Consider the following 18,887-nt stretch of genomic DNA (forward strand, 5'->3'; position numbering starts at 1 on the left):
AATAACACAGACGCTGGTCAAAAATACCACAACTTATTCTGCTGTAGTCACAAATTGTGTGGATATGAGCTATATGAAAGTATATATGATAAAAGAACATCATATATACTTGTTTCGTTTTGATTGATAACCTACAGAATCGTTCCCGTATTTAGTGAATTCCTACGTTTTGAAAAAAATGGGAATTCCGAGATTTCTCACAGCACATGAAAGCGGCATCTTAACTTGTGGTGAACGATGAAGAAAACACGTTGTTGTGAGTTTGGAGACGATGCTAACATCAGTACACTGCTAACACGTTCCCATTGACCACAATACCGCTGGTGTGTGGACGGTGCTGCGTTCGAGTCCCGTCGTCACTCTGTGATGATGATGCTGATGATGATGCTGATGATGATGCTGAGGAGGAGGGTCTGGAGCTGACTGAGCGGAGACCGAGGATGAGCGCCGCCGCCAGCTGGTAAACAAATACATGTTGTGTGTCGGAGGAGACATGAGACATAACAGCGACATTAGGGGGTGAAGACAGGCAGGGGAAGTGAGGGCAGGTGGGGCAGAGATGGGAGACGACGGCGCACTGCTCCAAATTCATCCGCTTGAGCGAAGGAGGAGGAGGGCAGCGCTCCGGGCAGAATATCCTCCGAGAGGAACCGTTGTTCGGTAAAACCCGCAGCTGTAAACACCGCCTCACTGCGCCGCATCCCACTCCCCAAACGGGCGGCTTGTACCGTCTGCGGTTCATCGCTTTAAGCAGACATGTCCTTCACGATGGAGGATCACTTGGAGTCGGGCTGGGTAGCCGTCCGCCCCAACGCGTTTGAGGAGAAGGAGAAGCACAAATTCGTCTTCATCGTGGCCTGGAACGAAGTGGAGGGTAAATTTGCGGTTACGTGTCACAACAGAACGGTGCAGAGGAGAAGCTTCGGCAGGGACCCGCTGCTGCTGGTGGAGGCGACTGGTCAAGATGGAGACAAAACAAAATGGCCCGAAAGTCCTGACAGGGATAAAGTGTCCAGCAGGAGCCCGGCGGGTAGAGGAGCCGGAGGGGCTGCGGTAAAAGCCAAGTCTTCGATGGCGACTAAAGCAAGTCCTGTCAAAATCCAGACGGTGGTCAAATCTGCAGCATCTCCCGTCGGCCCCGATCCTGGGTCCCCCTCTCTGGACGGCCTGGACCTGGAGGAGCTGGACGCTCTGAGCCGGGAGGACTGCAGCTGGGCCGGGCTCTTCTCCTTCCAGGACCTCCGGGCCGTCCACCAGCAGCTGTGCTCGGTCAACTCGGACCTGGAGCCCTGCCTGCCGGTGTTTCCCGAGGAGCCGGTCGGGATGTGGACGGTGCTCTTCGGCCCAGCGGAGGTATCCGAGACCGAAATGGATGAGCTGTGCTACAGGCTGCAGGTGTACCTGGGCTACGCGCTCGACACGTGTGGGTGGAGGATCCTCTCGCAGGTTCTGTTCACGGAAAACGACGACCCAGACGAGTACTACGAGAGCCTGAGCGAGCTGCGGCAGTCCGGGTACGAGGAGGCGCTCAGCCGTGCAACAAAACATCTGCAGGAGGTGAGAGAATTACTGATCCTCCCACAGCACCTCCCTGAATACACCACCTGCCTGTTTCACATCTGCACAACGCATCCACATGTAGCTGCACACAGCAGCATCCCAGCACAACCACTGGGTTCCTGTTGTAGAAGCCACACCAGCTGGACCATACCATAAAGATGATGGGGAAATGTGATGCACCAGCCCTTAATCTGAGGAGGATGGCTGCATCCCATTAAGTGCAAAACAGTAGAGTACAGGTTAAGAGAAGGCATGTGATACTGTATTGATGATCTTCATAAGTCACACAACCACAAAACTTGAGTACAAACTAAAGAAACACAAAGCTTGTGTATTTTAATTATCACTTTTATTATACATCATTTTATCTGCGAAATGTATATAATCCAGCACACTCAATCCATGCATGTGACCTCTCTTCAGGATTTGCAAGATAACTTGGTTTGCATCACACATTAGATACCTACAGCATGGAGATAATTGAGATCTGTGAGAAGAGGAAGTTACAGTATGAAACAAGCTGTAAGACAATCCACCCTCTGTAGACTTCGGTAACACAAAAAAAAAAAACACAAAAAAAACTACCTGTCCTATAACACTCCCACACTGACCAGATAGTTGACAGGGACAAGGTTGATGTTTTTCTTTAATCTCTATGAAAGGTTTCCTGAAAATCAGCAGAGGAACCAGCCCCACATGTCAATGTAAAAACCCACATTCACACAAACCCAAAGTCAAGTGCAACATCATCATTTGTGAGCCGCACTGCTCACAGGTTTCTTCCATGACTTTACCAACTATTAACATTTAGGTGCAGTGTTTCAGAATGTAGTCAGCATTTTTAAAAGGATTATTTCTTATTTTAATAGGATTTAAAGTAACACACAGTATTTACATTTTTATTGAATCACTTACGATATCATTCAATGTTATTAATCAGGTTTTATCTTTATTACAATCTATTTATACAACTCATATGGTTATGAATGTGAATTGCATGTTTTTGATTGAATCAATTATGTCCTACATTTATAATATTAACTATTTTTCACAATTCTGTGAAACGTGTGTGTAAATAATATAATCAAACATAGTTGTGCTTTGTATTTATCTCTGATTGGACACAGTGATAACACACGGAGGCCTGCTCAACTTACCCAGCACCAGCAGCAGCAGCTAGTGGTCGATTAACTGCTCCTAAGATAAACAGACACTGTATTGATACGCTCTGGCTCTCACATTTTCCCACTTATCAATGGTGGTAGATTAATGCATCCTTGACTCACGCAGCCAGACAGCGTAAGAGCCCCTTTGAGAGAGCAGGGGAGAGGGAGTGTTAATGGAAGGGTTCTATTATTAGCATCACAGCGTTACTCCTGGCTATGATGGTAAATGGTAGATCAACATTACCTATGTTTACCCCTGTTTAGGCAATACATGTCTTACATCTAGGACTGTACATGTAGGAAAGTAAAAAAAAAGATTTATTTTAGGTGTGCACTGGTCATGTCTCATGCTTTTATCTCCAGTAAAATTCACGACTGCAACAGACTTTTAACAGGACTTCCTTAAAAAGACATTCAGGCACCTACAGCTCACTAAAAATTTAGAGGTAAGAGTTCTGATCAAAACCAAAAGAACAGGCCACATCGCCCCTGTTCTGAAATCTCTACACTGGCTGCCAGCAAGCCACAGGATCAATTTCATTATTTATTTTTTTGACTATTTTTTAAATGTCTTAATGGAGCTGGCCTTAAATACACAATACATGATTGTTCAACATAACCCTATAGCAAGACCTCTGAGCTCACATGAGTTTCCTCTCCGCTCTGTTTATGGCAGTGAAAAGAAGCTGTGAGCAGCATAGAGTCAGTCAGTCCCACACCCACACCCACTCCCATTAGCACACACACACACACACACACACACACACACACACACACACACACACACACACACACACACACACACACACACACACACACAAGCACTAGGAAAAAAAGGACCAAAAGCCAGACACAGGAAATGTTGCCTTACTGTCCTTACTGGAAAAAAACCAAAACAATAACACTTGATGACGTTGTGTTTATCCTGAGGATGAAGGAGGAGCTCCTGGTCTTATTCAGCTCTTTATCGCAGCCTGAGCTCTACTGTCTGCAGTGGCAGCCGCAGTGCTCTGTAATTCATTTAACACAGTCACAGTTTGTTGTTTCTTAAGAAAATCTCTCTCTCTCCCTCTCTCTCTCTCTCTCCATCTCTCTCTCTATCTATCTATCTATCTATCTATCTATCTATCTATCTATCTATCTATCTATCTATCTATCTATCTATCTATCTATCTATCTATCTATCTGTCTGTCTGTCTGTCTGTCTGTCCGTCTGTCTCTATCTCTATCTCTATCTCTATCTCACACACATTGATCCTCCCACTCCATTTGCGGGCTGAGTTAATGGCTATTTCAGTGCTCGACTGTAGCCCTACAGGATTGTTCAGTCTGGCAAAAATGTGTGTGCGTATCGATCGTATTCCCAGCAGCAGAAAGGACTCTGCTCATTGAGTGCACTCAGATACACTCCTATTATTTACTGTTACACAAAGCATCCCCATCGTCTGATAGCGAGCTGCAAGCTTCCATTTAGTGCTGAGCAACACTAAAAGACGTATTTAAGTTGGTTCACCTGACTTTTACATATCCGACATAGCTGTTACCCTGCAATACAGACACAAATCTGCAGAATACATGACAGCTACATGAAGTATGTTTTTCAACTACACAGAATGAAAAGATTTTAAAAGGGAATGTAGAAATGTGCCTGAACTAGGTTATAAGGAAACAAACGTCTTTGCATGCATGTGTGTGTGTGCTGCAGCTGCTGGAGAAGCACAGGACCATGGACAGCATGGTGGAGCTGTTGGAGCTCTATGAGAAAGAAGACCTGGCCTATGGAGGTCTACTGGATGCCTCCACACAGCTGTACCAGTATCTGCTGCAGCCTTTCAGAGACATGAGGGAACTGGCGATGCTACGCAGACAGCAGATCAAGGTAACACTCCGCAGCTGTTTGAGTGAATATATGCACATTGCACATACGCTACAAATAATTTAAAAGTCTGCACCGTAGGAGACAGACACACTCTACATTTTTAATCCATTGATTCTTATGTCTGGGCCCAAATCCTGCAGCGACCCAGTAATTTGTTGGCATTTTACCAAGCCTCTTGATGCTCCACTGACAAGAACACAGTATACAAGACATTTAACTAGGAGAAAACAACCAATATGACCAAGTTTTTTTCCCTGTGCTTTCGGGTAGTTTGGCTCTAGCTCTCTGACTCAGATGCTATGCTTAAATAGCATACGTTGGAAACTGACCACTGTACAGATGGGCCTAAGTTCAGAGATTCATTTCAGTATTTCTCTAAAGACACAGACATAAAATTAAATATGAAATTCAGTGTATGCTCACTGAAAATTCTCTTAAACTAGGTTCTGCTCTGTGCGTGTGCATCACTTTTCATGTATGTGCATGTCTGACTGTGATGTGTCATGAAAAAAGAATCCTCTTGTATATTAGCTACTTTTATGCTCATTAAAGCAAAGGGAGGGGGTGAGATGTATCTAATTGCAAAGAGAAGACAGAGGCTGGTGAGTGGATAAACAGCAGAAAGGCTTTGTTCAATCACTGCACTGCTGATGGCACATTTATATTTAGCTCCCTGACTCACACATAGAACATCAGTAATAAAAACACTTCAGTATCACATTACCACACGACATCCGTCAACAATGAGCACATATGGCCTTTTCCAACCTCAGCTGTGAACAGACTTCCTGTCAGTTTTTCTTTTCCTTTGCCACAATATCTGAAGCACTTCTTGGATCTGGCATGTGGATGTTGAGTTATGTGCTGTGAGCCGCATGGATCTCCGGTTCCCTGACGTTTCGCAGAGGCATGAATAAATGATATTGTGTGCAGTCCTATAGGTTTACAGCAGGCAGAGGCTGATGCTGACACACTGGGATCAGCAGACGTGTAGCAGACTTTGAAAGATGGAGAGTGAAATTAAAGACCTCTGGAGTGTAGGTGTTGCTGAATAAAGTCCGGAACCTCCAGTTTCAGCGGAGGACTGAAATGTAAGCATGGTGTGATGTATTTCAATGAGCTGAGTGACGTCTTTTTACAGAGGGGGGAAATAAATCCACTTTATTCCAGTGCAATCGACTTAGTATGAACTATGGAAATAAAGAACAACAAGGAACATCACATCATAAAAAGTTATATATAGTATAATTGATAAAAACGTTTTTTAAATAGCTTACTAAAGATAGTCAGTTTAAGAAAAGTTTGTGTTGTCAATCAAATGACACTGGGATCTGTAATCAGACGAATAAAAGCAGTTTAATGGGGCTGTAGTCCACCAAAGACAATCCGGGTTGACTGGAATCATACCTGCTCTTCAACCAACGACTGGTTGAGGCGAAAACATTTTTTGGATGTGATCTCTAGATTAAATGAAATCAGCCAGTACAATAAGCCTTTGAATTAAACATAAAAACCATTTGAAGCAACTGAAACCATTTAACCTAATAGATCAAACATTGAAATATGCAGATTATGATAAGTTCACATTGGAAGCCTCAATCATTTAACACAAAGTTGGCAGAGCACCCTAATGCACACACGTTATCTTACTGGTTTTAGATGATGTGCTGGGTTGGTCGTTGAGCTGTGACGTACAAACTGCTAGTTGCCAAGTTTACAGTGGACTTTTTGGTGATTGCTTTTCTAAAATGCCGTCACACTAAGGACTTTTATCACATTGTGCTAATAGTTTGAATCAGACTCCATGAGCTGTTGAGTAAACATCAAAGTTCAAAGTTGTTTGATAGTGTAGGTGGTAACTCTTCTGGTAGTGTGTCCTTCCTCTCACCAAAAGTAATGGAGTATGTTATTAATTTGCCAAAATTGATTGTTAGTTTTGGCTGCGCTTTCTTTAAAATCACTATCTCAGTAGTTAATTGTTCTTGCCACAGTTGACTCACTTGACTCCCTGCTTCCACACTTGTAAGGTATGAAATGAATTCAGGTATTTTATGTGTAAACATGTTTGAATAAATGATCCCTGAGAGGCTTCGTAAGAATAACGCCTGGCAAAAGTCAGGTTCCACCGAGATTTGAACTCGGATCGCTGGATTCAGAGTCCAGAGTGCTAACCATTACACCATGGAACCACCTATCTGTGCAGTAAGGGGAGACTGACACACTTCTTGTGGGTCTATTTATAGCGAGTAATGTCTGTGGCACTTGTGTAAGTCACAGTTCCTTCACTTTCAGTTTGTGTCTCATTCTGTCTCATTTGGCTGTCACTTCTACAAATTGTCATTTATGATAACTTCTCTCCTTGACATGATCCAGTGTGATGGATTCACCTGCTCAGTCACACATTTGAACTTGATTAAACAGGATATCGTCTCGCTAAACCCTTTTATATTTAGGCCTCTTCAGTATCCAGACAACAAGTTTGAGCACATGTTGTATTTGCACCCTCAATGCGAAATGTATACACCATGGATGTTTACCTTTTATTATCTGCAATTTGAGTTTCCACAGGGATTTGTCAAATTCCTCATTTCATAAACAAGTTAACAAAAAGACAATAGTGGCAAGTGAGAGAATTGGAAGTTCTTAAAAGTTTTCAAAAGTTGGTATTTGAAATTTAAAGCCAGGCTGAAATCTGAGCTTGGGTCATTGGCTCAAGCATTTGCCGGGTACTAACTATAACACCACAGAACCATATTTTTTAATCCAATAGCCAAACACTTGTTCACATATTTACAGTTAAAGTAAAGTTGTGGTGTCAAATGATGAATACAAAAAATAAGTTGAATCAAGCTAAATATCCTTTAACAGTTTTTTTAACCTTTTGCATTTAACCTTTTGGTGGGGGGGGATCCGAGGAGTGAGCACAGGACGAAGTTGCAGTGGAAAATGATACTGGTGCACTGCTGGGTCGTGCAGCATGAGCCCAGGTATAGAGAGGTAACTCAGGGTCACACAGAGATGCTGCGTAACTCAGTCACCCGTACTGCTCATTTTCCTTCTTGTGTTACACTGCTCTTGTTTTCCCCTCTGACATTTGGTCGTTTATATTCCTGATTTTTGTCTTTAAACTCAATATTTTTTAATCGGCCTTGCTCCGTCAAAGATTGTTTTGTCTGTATGGGGATATAGTAATGTCAGATGCTCTCCAAATGGTCCTAAAATTCAATATGTAAAATAGGCTTCAAGTGCTTGTTTAAGTCTTTATAAATATTATTTTTTCACCTACAGGAAGAATTAACAATAGTTTCAATTTTTTTCAATATTGATACGGTGTTGATATTTTTGTAAGTTGGTTGAAAATGGATTTGTTGTTAACCTTGTGACACCGATGCTGATATTTGAAAAAGATTGAATTCTGCAGAATATGAAAAAACTGTGTTTGCAAAAGTGGATGAATGTTACTGCCACTAAGTGGCAGTAATGTGTCACATATTTGGTGTTCCAGCAGCTCAGAATCTTAAATAGAAACAAGCAGTGTCATATATTTACTTTTTTATCACCTTATATCGAAAATGCATTTATCTCTTTTTCAGACCATTTTTCACACGATAAGTCTTTTATCTAATCACTCCCTTACTGAGGAGCGTCATCGTCTCTCTCTCTCGACAGATCTCCATCGACAATGACTACTTGGGCCTAAGGAGGATAGAAGCGCTAAAGAAGGAGGACTGTGACTGGCAGAAGAAAGCTCAGGAGGCAGTGCTTAACATCCAGGAGTTTACAGTCAAGTACTTTGAGATCACTGCCAGAGCCCAGAAAGGTATGGCACTGTCACTGTCACTGCCAATGTCGAGTCAATAAAGCAGCAGAGGAATGACTTTGAATGATCACAAACACACACACACACACACACAGAGAACACACAGCGTTAGCATTGGCCTGATATTGACCTGTGTGTGGATTTGAACGGCAGGGCTAATGTGATTTGGTAGTAATGAGACAGCGCACACAGCCATGCTTTGACAGGGACCGGAGGAAACAAGGACAACCTATTGATCAAACAGCTCTGCCAGCACTTCCTCTCTGTGCGGGGTTTCTCCACAATAGGCCCCTGCCTATCCCAGTTTTTCTCCAATGCTGATTAGTCCATCGGTTATCTGAATCTTTTCAGATCAAAAATCAATTAAGTGAGGGGTTTCAAAAGCAGACCACAAAGCAAGATGCTGTAGTGTTCAAATGTGGCCAATAGATGTCTCTCTCTGCATAACTGTAATAAACCTTTCCTCTGTGAGACTCAAGTCATCACATTAAAAGGAATTAAATCATAAGTGACATGTTGACTCCCTGACATGAGCATATGTCACATTTAATGGTGTGAAGTGTAACTCAGTTACCTCTACTTAGTGTTTGTGTCTGTGTGTGCAGGGTTGTTCGAGCGTATGAAAGTGGACCAGCGTAAATTTGGCAAATCCTCGTGGACGGCAGCGGTGGAGCGCATGGAGAGACTGCGCTACTCTGTCGCCAAGGAAACCCTGCAGCTCCAGAGAGCCAGGGAGATCAGCCTGGAGCAGAGGAAACACACCCTGCGAGATGAGGTGTGGTAGTGACACTCAACAGCATCCAAATCACATGCACAGACACAAACACTCACAGACATTGTGTCCTTTGATCTGTCCTCTCAGATGCAGAGTCTGTGCAGCAGTGAGGATGCAATGGTCCTCTTAGACCACATGGAGACACAGTACTATGAGCTCCAGCTGCAACTGTATGACATCCAGGCAGATATACTACAGTGTGAAGAGCTGCTGCTCACCGCACAGCTCGACAGCATTCGCAGACAAATGACAGGTACGAACCAATTCTGGCTGAATTTACAAGCTGCTTTTGGATAAAAGTTCTTAGGATAAGCTGCTTGTGATGCATAATCTAATTTTCTAGACCATTGGTTCCATAACTAGAGGTCGGGACACCCTGGGGGGTCGCAAGACAACAAAGGGGTGGTCATGTAATAATTTCCAGAAATATAATTAAATTTGAAAAACAATTAGTCCTAATTGTTAGAAAAGATCAACTATTTAAGCCATGAAAATAAAAGAAATCTCATCAGCTTTCTGATTTTATTTGCCCCCACATGACACCTGAGGTGATTGACAGATTAGTGATAGCAACACTTGCAGCAAGTTCATATACAACACAGCAAACATTGTGACATGTGCAAGTAGGTCGTTTTTTTATTTGCAAAATACCTGAAATCAAACCTTTGTCTGCTTCAACCACTTCCAGGGCTAACGGGGGTCATAAGTCTCAGGCAGGGGCAGAAAGGTTTGGAAATCTCTGTTCTTGAGAATCTTGAGAAGACACAAAATTGTACAAACTATTCTATATTGCTGGCTGTGCGTAAACCTGTTACAAGACTAATCCATTTATCCTTCTTTCTTTCCATATTTAATTGAGAATTCTAAAAACATAAAATTGGTTATTTTGCATTTGTTTATTAATCTGATTCCAAAAAACAAATACCAATTTGTTGCTTGAATCAAAAATAGTAAATGAAAAAACTGGTCACAGGCCGAACTTGATTTTGATAAATAATTTGTCTGACGTGCATGTCTTGATACGAATGATACATGGATCAAGACTGTCTGGATTTTTACCGCGGTGCCGTGTCACATGAAAGATCTGTATCTTTGTGTCTGTTTAAGTCTTTATTCTTGTGTCCGTGTGCTTTCAGAGCGTCAGGATGAAGTGGTGTACTATGACACCTTTGAATGTGCTGATGAAATTACAGAGGATGATAATGCAGAGAAGGAAGAGCTGCGCAGACTCCAGGTCAGCACTCGACAGCTGGAGGCCAGAAGGGGGCGCATTACTGCCAAGCGCTCCTATCTGAAGAACAAGAGGGTGAGTATCCTTCACTCACACTCACACTTATGTTCATTCCTAAATTGTAACCTGGGTTCTACACATGGTCAGTGCATAGTATTCATTACAGACGTATAGAAACTAAAACACCACTCAGTAGAGCTCCTACCTCCGCCAAGGCTCAGCAGTCCCCTTTAATTAAAACAAGCCACTTTTATCAGCAACACATTGGTTGTAGTTACATGTTTCTAGCTGTATTTTCTTTACAATACACCGGCTAGAAAAAGCTTATACCCCTATGAAACCATTTAAATCCACAAGATCTAGAACAAACAAATGCAGATGAAAACATAACCTCCTTGGCTGAGGTAATAAAGTGTGTTTATGCTGTAGAAGTGACACTTGAAACTTTGTCCTGTTGTATCAAGAAAGAGCTAAAAAATATGAACTTGAATATTCTCAAATTGGCTGCCTCTCTTCCTTCTTTGCTGTTGGTTATATTGTCCACAAATTAGAAGATAGCTTTTACTTTGATCAATTCAATTGTTTTTGTTATGCACTGTAACTATTCTTGACAATATTGGATAGGGTTGTGAGATTACCCAGAAGGTAGACATGTAAAGTAACTGCTGTTATCTTAAATGTCCACTAACTATCAAAACAGTCAATGTTGCCTACAACAGAAACTATAAAGGAAGCAGTTGTTCATTGATGGATGGGTGTATGAAAATGTGTGGATCAGTGTTTTTGTTTTTTCCACTCGTCTGTCTGCAGGAGATCTGTGTATCCAGCCACACTCAGAAACAGCAGAATCATCAAACTGTCCACAAAGACTCTATAGCTCACAAGGTCTTACAGGTAGATGTGTTTTTTATCTGTGTATCTGTACGGTGTTATCAGTAGCTCCCTCCTTCTCAAAGTCATTGAATTCATTTCCAGCTGAAAAAGGAAGAAGAGGAAGATGAGGAGAGGAAGAATAGTAGAGTAAGTCAGGAGAGGCAGAGAACTCTGGACAGACTACGCACTTTCAAACAGGTACGTGTTCTCTTATTTTCTGTAAGCGTCACTAAATGTTTCATCCTATTTTTTTTACTGACGCACTTATCTCTGCGTCTTCTCCAGCGGTACCCAGGTCAGGTGATTCTGAAGTCCACTCGGCTACGTGTGGCCCACACCAGAAGAAGAGAGCGAGGAAGGAACGTGGAGCTGAGCAGCGTGAGGGAGGAGTGCGTCCAGCCGCAGGGCCAGCCGCTGTGTCTCAGCACCAGTGTGCAGACGGACCCCAGCTCCGCGCTCACCACTCAGCCCGTCACAGCCCTCACGGCGTCCCTCCCTCCGCTGCCTGCGCCCGTTCCTGCAGAGTCCTCCTGCTCCCCCTGCTCGCTGTCCTCCCTGCTGGCCTCCCCTATCTCCCCTCCACCTCCACCGCCCCCTCCACCTCCCCCGCCAACAATAGAGGAGCATTCGCCTTCAGAGAGCCCAGGCTGGCACGGGCCAAAGGCTGAGGGGAAGAGTGCAACAGGGGAGCTTTCTCTCTCCCCGCTCGGCCCGTTCATCCCTCGCTTCTTTGACAGCAGCCAACTGTTGAATGCCCGTAAAAAGCTGAGGAAAACTCCAGAGTTTGACGCCAACAGAAGAGGTACAGGACCATGTAATAAAAGTCTCTCAGGAGTCTTTTAGATTATCTAGCTACAGTCACCAATCACTGTCTGTCTTCTCTTCCATCTGCTTACAGTTAGCTCACCTATGGACGAGGTGCTGGCCTCCCTGAAGAGAGGAAGCTTCCACCTGAGGAAGGCTGACCAGCGATCTCTGCCCCCCTCCAAGGATGACGACGATACAAACAGCATCCTGGCTCAGATTCGCAAGGGGGTCAAACTGAGATGTGTCCCCCATAAAGAGAGAAAGGACAAGGGAGAGCTCCCGGCCTCCACCGACCCCCTGACCAGGAGCATTCATGAGGCGCTGCGCCGCATCAAGGAGGCCTCACCGGATTCTGACTCGGATGATGATGGGCTCGCCTGCCCTGACTGGGAAAGCTAGAGAGCTCACACACACAAATGCCTGCACCCTCTGGCACTGCATGAACTGTACTGTACTGCATTGTAGAGAGCTGCGCTGTACTGCAAACACACACACACACACACACATATACAATCACTCACTCACTCACACAGCCCAGTCGCACATGTACAGTTCCCTGTGACTATGCCAGGACCTGAGTCAAACTGAATACCACTAAATGCTCCAAAGGACGATGGTCGACCTGTTAGTTTTTCACACTGCCTTCACCTCCATGAAGGACATGATCTGTGTGTTTTTTCCACTGTATGTCATTCCTGTAATCAGACTGTAACAATGCCATGTTTTATTTTTTACTTTTGTCCTATGTTCTGTTGTTAAGCTCTGCACTGACCCTATGTAGCCACATTAACATTCAGAAACAGCACATTACACATTTTACATCGACACACTGTACTGACAGTTATTTGTAATACTGAAAACCTCATATCTTATCTTTTCCAGTTGCCCCGAAGCATCAGAAATGAGAAACTGTAACTAAAAATGATATGTGGGTATGTTTGCTGATTTGAGGTCATGAGGGAAAACCTAAAAGAAGATTACACAGAAATTTAAACTGGTATCAGGATTTACTGCCCAGATTGAAAACCATGGCACCATCAGGCATCACTTCTGCCCTGTTTTTGCTCATCCAGTGTATTATGACTGATCACACTGGGCTACACAGCTGGTTTTTCCCTGTCACATGAGAGTGTGTTGGTGTCAGTCAGTGTAAAGACCCCTGCTTGTCTAATCTGACACTGTGCAAATACTGTAAATCCTTTAGTCTGTCACACCAGATTCGTGACCATCCCCCACCCTTGGCTTCTTCCGGCCTCCGCCACCCCCAACCCTCTCTGGGTGAGGGAGTATGTATCGATCCATCTGTTTGACCCGCTGTGTATGGCCAGGCTGGTGGAATATGGACATATGCAGAGTCACTTGTTTGTCACATCCGACAACATCTCTGACCTGCAGCGAGTCCCCTAGAGCAGGAGAGCTGAAAGAGAGTTTCTTTACCGGAGTGGAGGTCACGGTTAATGTCGGTAATTGTGTGGGCAGACTTGGTCGGTGGTTCCCAAAACGTATGTGGGACAGTCATGGCTGAGCTGTGAGAGCGGTCACGCTGGTTTGAATGATGGATGGCATGTGGGAGGCTGGATTGTCTCGGAGCTGCAGGGAGCCACCGTGGGCTGTGGAGCAGGCGGTCGTGATTGATGCGGTCTCTCCTGCCGTCTTATTTACTTTCTCTCCTCTTCTCTATTGCATCTATCCTAATTTCTTCCTCTGCACTCAGTGGGCAGAGCCGCACAGTGGGAGGTCTGTTACTCACAGTGCTGGAGGTGAAAACACGCTCACGCACACCCGCATGGATTCGTGCACTAAACTCACAGCCAACGTGAGCAAAAACATTCTAGTGAGTGTGCAGCCTTTACTGATATTTTTTAAATGGTTTGATATGTGATACACATTCTGAATCACTTTATCTGTACAGAAACAACATTTTTTGTTGTTTGTTTTCAAACACTGGCGAAACATTATCTCTGTAGTAGTTGAGGAAGCTTAAAAGTACTGAACATGCAGATTTAGACCTAAAAAAGTGTCATTGAAGGGACAGTATGAGCGGACCAGTGAGATGCTTAGCAGCAAAGGAAAGTGGCACACGCATACTTTAACATGAAGCAAAAACATGTGTCATAAACTAAGCTCTGAGTCGGAGCAGCCTCAGCGTGCACATTCTTTAACAGCTTGGATGCAAAGATTTGCGTCTTTTTTTCTCTCGTGCTTGTGTTGAGATTAATCATGAGGTCGATGATGTAAAACAGAAAAGTTATGAAGGAATCTGTGACATTACACAGACGGAATATATCTCAGTGCTAAAGGGGGGTTATTATTTTCCCCGGCAGAGCAAATCCGAGGCACTTTTACATGTCTTCTGTCACTGTCATCACAAATGTTCTTCCATGGTAACCTCATCATGTACTGTAGCATGAGACAGAGATCTAACCCTGAACTTAAACTTAACCCAGAACACACCTGGCTGGATGTCACTAGAACAGTTTCCCAAAAGATGTTGCTGCTCAAAACATTGGCCAACAATGTGCTGAAAACTTTAAGGAAACTGAGTTGAGAAAGTGACACCTCCGCCATGACTATCACCTGGGTCACCTTATAAACACACTGTCTTCTGTTTTAAACTGACCTTTAGCTGTTAATAACCTTCACAGAGCTTGTTTGTCGGCTAACTGTAATTTTTCATCGCTTTTTTTTTTATTTTGCTTTATTCCAAAGTATTTCCAGCCAAATTTGTTTGCTTCTATACATTTCCTATGTAGTCCTGTTATCCACAGGCTCTATATATATATACAATTTATGACCCTCTGTGTGTATAAGCAGTCACTTGACAAGTGCAATATCAGTATAAAGAAATGCACAAAAAAGGGATGAAACAACTTAATGGGGGATAATTTGTTCAGATTACTTATTGCAGGTTGCAGTTGTTTTTACACAGATACTGTTCATTAAAGAAACCCTTCTGCCTTTAGTCCTACCACCTTCATTTATTCAGTTCTTTTTTTACAACCTCACCCCTGCATTTGAATAAAACCTTGTGAAGATTGTCTCTATCACTGTCGACTGATTGAGTTAATAATGTGTTTTTAATTTAAAAGAAAAGAAACAACAAAAAGTGATTTGTACACCTTGAATTCTGCGGTCACTGTATTTGAATACAAAACATAGCATTTCTTTGTCCACAGGGGTGTGTTCCTCAGCCCAGGGCGGGCCGTCTCTGTTTGAATTCAACACAACAAAAGGCTTGAGCTCGGCTGAAGCACCAAACAGGCGTGTGTCTCCTGATCGGCCTCCATCAGCATTTGCTTTTTATTCCAGAGCGTGGCGTTTCAGTTTGAGAGCAGCACTTGACTTTGTTTTGTGATGCTTTTGCCCAAAACCCTGCGCTCACACTCAAATAGCCCCATAACACTTGCTCTGCTTGTGCTCAAATTGTGCGCTTACACTCAGATATTTTGCTGCTTGGATTTCCTGTGCTCCAGCTTCAGCTCTTTTCCTCACACTTGCTGCTTCTCTGCTCCTTTGCTCTCGGTCTCTTTTGTGCAACAAGTCTGTCAAAATTCCCCAACCAATAGAATGGCATGTGCAGTGTTGTCGAGTGAAATTGTCCCGCCCTCACTGTGGGTGCCTTAGCTCTTTTTTTTTGGAGAGAGAACAGTACAGGCGGTTACTTAACCCGGGTTCATGCACTCCCGTTCTATTGGTTGAGGAATTTTGACAGACTTGTTGTGCAGAATAAAGAATCCAAGACCTGAGCTACCAAATATCTGAGTGCAAGTGCAGTTTGAGCACAAGCAGAGCAAATGAAACCAAATGCAGGGGCTATTCGAGTGTGGGTTTTGAGGTAAAGCATCACAAAATCTGAATAGGAAATCAATCATTCCTGCTCTCAAACTGAAAGACCATGCCCTTGAATAAGATAAAAAAAAAAGAAAACAGTAAAATCCTTTCACCTGCATACACACAAGTCTCACCAATCTACGAACATCTTCAGCCTGAGGTACCTCTTTAATATCATGAGTTCAAAATTACTTTAAATAGTCAAAAATATTGCCAGTCTTCTCATACCTCTAAATACAATAATAATAATCATAATAATAATAATCATAATACCTACATTTAAATACCATAAGTTACAAAACAGGAGAATGAAAAGCTTCTTATCCACTACTGTACAAAGGCATTCATTTAACAACAGCATTAATATTAAGGTTTTCCATCTCTGACATTTGACTGTCAAAGTTAAACCAGGAAGAGAAAAAAAACTAGGTAACATCTCCCTTTACATGGGTCTTATTCCAGTGTATTAACCTGCTGTGTCACTAACTACACTAATGTTTTACGTATAGAGTTCTGCTGTGCTATAGGACTTAATGATTAAATCTCTGGGTATATAGTGGAGTTACAATAGTGTAATAACACAGTGTAAACAGGGTGCTCAGTTGAAAGGCAGGATGAGCAGCATTTCACATGAGCATATAGCGTTTTAGAATTTTTGGTGATTTTTTTTAAAGATGCAGTTTTGGATTTTACTGTTACTGGAGCCGCTGTATATGTGGACATTTTTTGTACAGAACATTTAACACTGCGTTTACATTGTGTTGCTATGCCATTTTAAACAGATATTGAGGAGGGTTTCATTGTTTACCTACAGACTAGTTACTCTACTATACTATGCGATACTTTTCCATTGGTTAATACACAACAATAAGCCGCGGCAGGGTGTTACTGCATTTGTGTTATTCATCCATTCATTTACAATGCCATCATGAGTAGAAAGTTGTCCTATATAGTTCTATAATTATATCATCAGTGTTATATTCTATGTATAAAACAAAACAAATAGAAACTGCGTACAGTTCTTAGTGTTCACCCAGTGAGGAGTGAATATCTGTAGCCTGCTTCAGGGTGGAGATTTACGAACATGTAGATGACGCTCTGTAAGCCCTTCACGACGCACTACTTCGACAGGGCTGCCACACAGGTTCGCGGTCAACGGTTGTACACTTTCTGTCGGACATGGGGGCGATCAACTGAGCTGCGTTTGACCTTTATCTGCATGAGTCCACTGAGTAGAGTACCTGATAGAATGAGATAGAGGTGTCTTATAGAGCCTGTTTGGTATTGCTCAGTGTGTGTGTGTGTGTGTATATCGGCCTTGATGTCCAAAAACAAAAAAACAGGGTCTTCCTCTCACTACACAAAACACACACACACAAATTATATACAAACACGTGTCCACTTGCGTGCGCTTTGAAGGCACACGTTATGTTGTAAGGTCAGGCCTTGTTCAGAAACACACACCACACTGAGCTTGGCAGGAAGATAGGTCACTTGTCTGAGACGGTGGAAGCAGTCTGGATACAGGAATTCTCACATCAAATCTAGCAAGGGCGCGTGCCCATTAAAATTTCTGTGTGGCACGAGCGATGCCTCTGGAAGATTGAACACTATCCATCATGTTGGGTTTTTCTTTTTAAATAGGCCGTGGATACATAGCAGTCTTTCATTTTCACTCAAGAAGCATAAACCAAGCTCTGTTTCCGAGAAGCCTTGTGTGTCCAGGCTGGTACACAGAGCCAACCTTTAATTCTCTGTTTCCAGTGAAACTCCGCTGGCAGCCCGAGCTCAAACGTGGGACTCTCTGTGTTCAGCACTTCTCTGTACAGTAAGTCACTTTGGATCAAAGCATCTGCTAGTTAGAGGACAATATTTTCGGGGGGATTTGGCAGCTTTGGCGCAGTTCTCGCAGAGTCTTAACAGCAATTATTTCCACATGACTTTCAACATTCCCCTTGTGGGGGGGCAGTTTAGAGATGGAGTGTGTGTGTGTGTGTGTGTGCGCATGTGTATAAGAGAGAGAGAGATGTTGTGATGCTGCAATCTGTGGTGTGGCTCTCCCAGTCAAACAGCAGATGGCACTGAGGCACAGTTCTCAAGTTAACTCTTGGTGAGTGAGAGTGTGTGTGCATGTACTGTATATGTGTGTGTTTGTGTGTGTGTGTGGGGGGGGGCTGGCATCTCAACGACAGGATCAATTCAACCAAGGTTACGCCTACACCAGCCAATCAGAAGGCCAAGATGAGGTAGTCCCTGTATTGTCTTGAACGACAGGAGTGCCTGTGGTTGGTTGGAGCTCGGTGCCTGCAAGGTTAAAAACTGGGAGTTAGCTGCCCTTTTTTGAGCAAAATTAGAATCAGGGCAGTGCCGGGTCTCAGTCTTAGTGTGTGTTGGGTGTAGGAGAAAGATTGGGGCATGGTGGGGTGGGATTGATGCGGTTGAGTTGGGGGTGTAAATTATCATATGGCTCTGTCTGTGAAGATCGGGCAGCCCTGTCTCTAGCTGGCCTCCTCTATGAGCCGGGCCAAGGTGTCTCTGAGCTCCGTCAGCTCGAAGATCTTGCCGTCCAGCATCTCCAGCAGCGTCCGCAGGCTCTTTCTGAAATTCTCCTGCTCCTCCTGGTTCTCCTCCAGCCGCTGCTCAGCACCCGCCAGCTGCTCCTCCAGCACCCGACTGCGCAGCTCGGTCTCCTGGAGAAACAGAGGCAGTGTATATGAGATATTTATGTTATTAGGTGGGTAATATGAGGCCTACATACTGTGATGGAAGTTCTCTGGAAGCTGGTGAAAGGAGAACTCAGGCAGCAGCTGATGTCTTATGCAGAAGAGTTTAATGTAGACGTGATGCATCAAGGAGACCAGAAGGTAAAACAATATACAAACGCTAACAGAGTAACATGAGCAATTGTCACCCCCAAGTCTAAAGAAGTCTCACACAGCACCCTA

The 18,887-nt window shown here is 43.5% G+C and overlaps 2 protein-coding genes and 1 non-coding gene across 7 annotated transcripts in view; 1 reads left to right on the forward strand and 2 right to left on the reverse strand.

Annotated features, from left to right (window-relative positions):
* LOC117767229 (junction-mediating and -regulatory protein-like) overlaps positions 1-18,887 on the forward strand; it is a 26,975-nt gene continuing 8,088 nt past the window's right edge. The window contains exons 1-11 of one of the 3 annotated variants that reach the window (XM_034594668.1): positions 1-1,557; positions 4,432-4,605; positions 8,275-8,425; positions 9,031-9,200; positions 9,288-9,453; positions 9,889-9,927; positions 10,337-10,506; positions 11,242-11,325; positions 11,407-11,502; positions 11,590-12,106; positions 12,203-12,516. In XM_034594668.1, coding sequence (XP_034450559.1) covers positions 757-1,557; positions 4,432-4,605; positions 8,275-8,425; positions 9,031-9,200; positions 9,288-9,453; positions 9,889-9,927; positions 10,337-10,506; positions 11,242-11,325; positions 11,407-11,502; positions 11,590-12,106; positions 12,203-12,510 — 2,676 coding nt within the window. In that variant the 5' untranslated portion in view covers positions 1-756 and the 3' untranslated portion in view covers positions 12,511-12,516. Of the gene's footprint in view, positions 1,558-4,431; positions 4,606-8,274; positions 8,426-9,030; positions 9,201-9,287; positions 9,454-9,888; positions 9,928-10,336; positions 10,507-11,241; positions 11,326-11,406; positions 11,503-11,589; positions 12,107-12,202; positions 15,074-18,887 lie in introns of those variants that run through there. The other 2 variants (XM_034594667.1, XM_034594669.1) reach the window with 2 other exon arrangements.
* trnaq-cug lies at positions 6,723-6,794 on the reverse strand. Its single transcript has one exon. It is a non-coding gene; the product is annotated as a tRNA-Gln (tRNA).
* Positions 14,051-18,887, reverse strand: part of homer1b (homer scaffold protein 1b) — a 25,931-nt gene continuing 21,094 nt past the window's right edge. For all 3 annotated transcript variants that reach the window (XM_034594725.1, XM_034594723.1, XM_034594722.1), the window contains one exon: positions 14,051-18,632. In XM_034594725.1, the coding sequence (XP_034450616.1) occupies positions 18,441-18,632 (192 nt within the window). In that variant the 3' untranslated portion in view covers positions 14,051-18,440. The remainder of the gene's footprint in view (positions 18,633-18,887) is intronic.

Source organism: Hippoglossus hippoglossus, chromosome 9 (assembly GCF_009819705.1).
Source record: "Hippoglossus hippoglossus isolate fHipHip1 chromosome 9, fHipHip1.pri, whole genome shotgun sequence".
Lineage (NCBI taxonomy): Eukaryota > Metazoa > Chordata > Actinopteri > Pleuronectiformes > Pleuronectidae > Hippoglossus > Hippoglossus hippoglossus.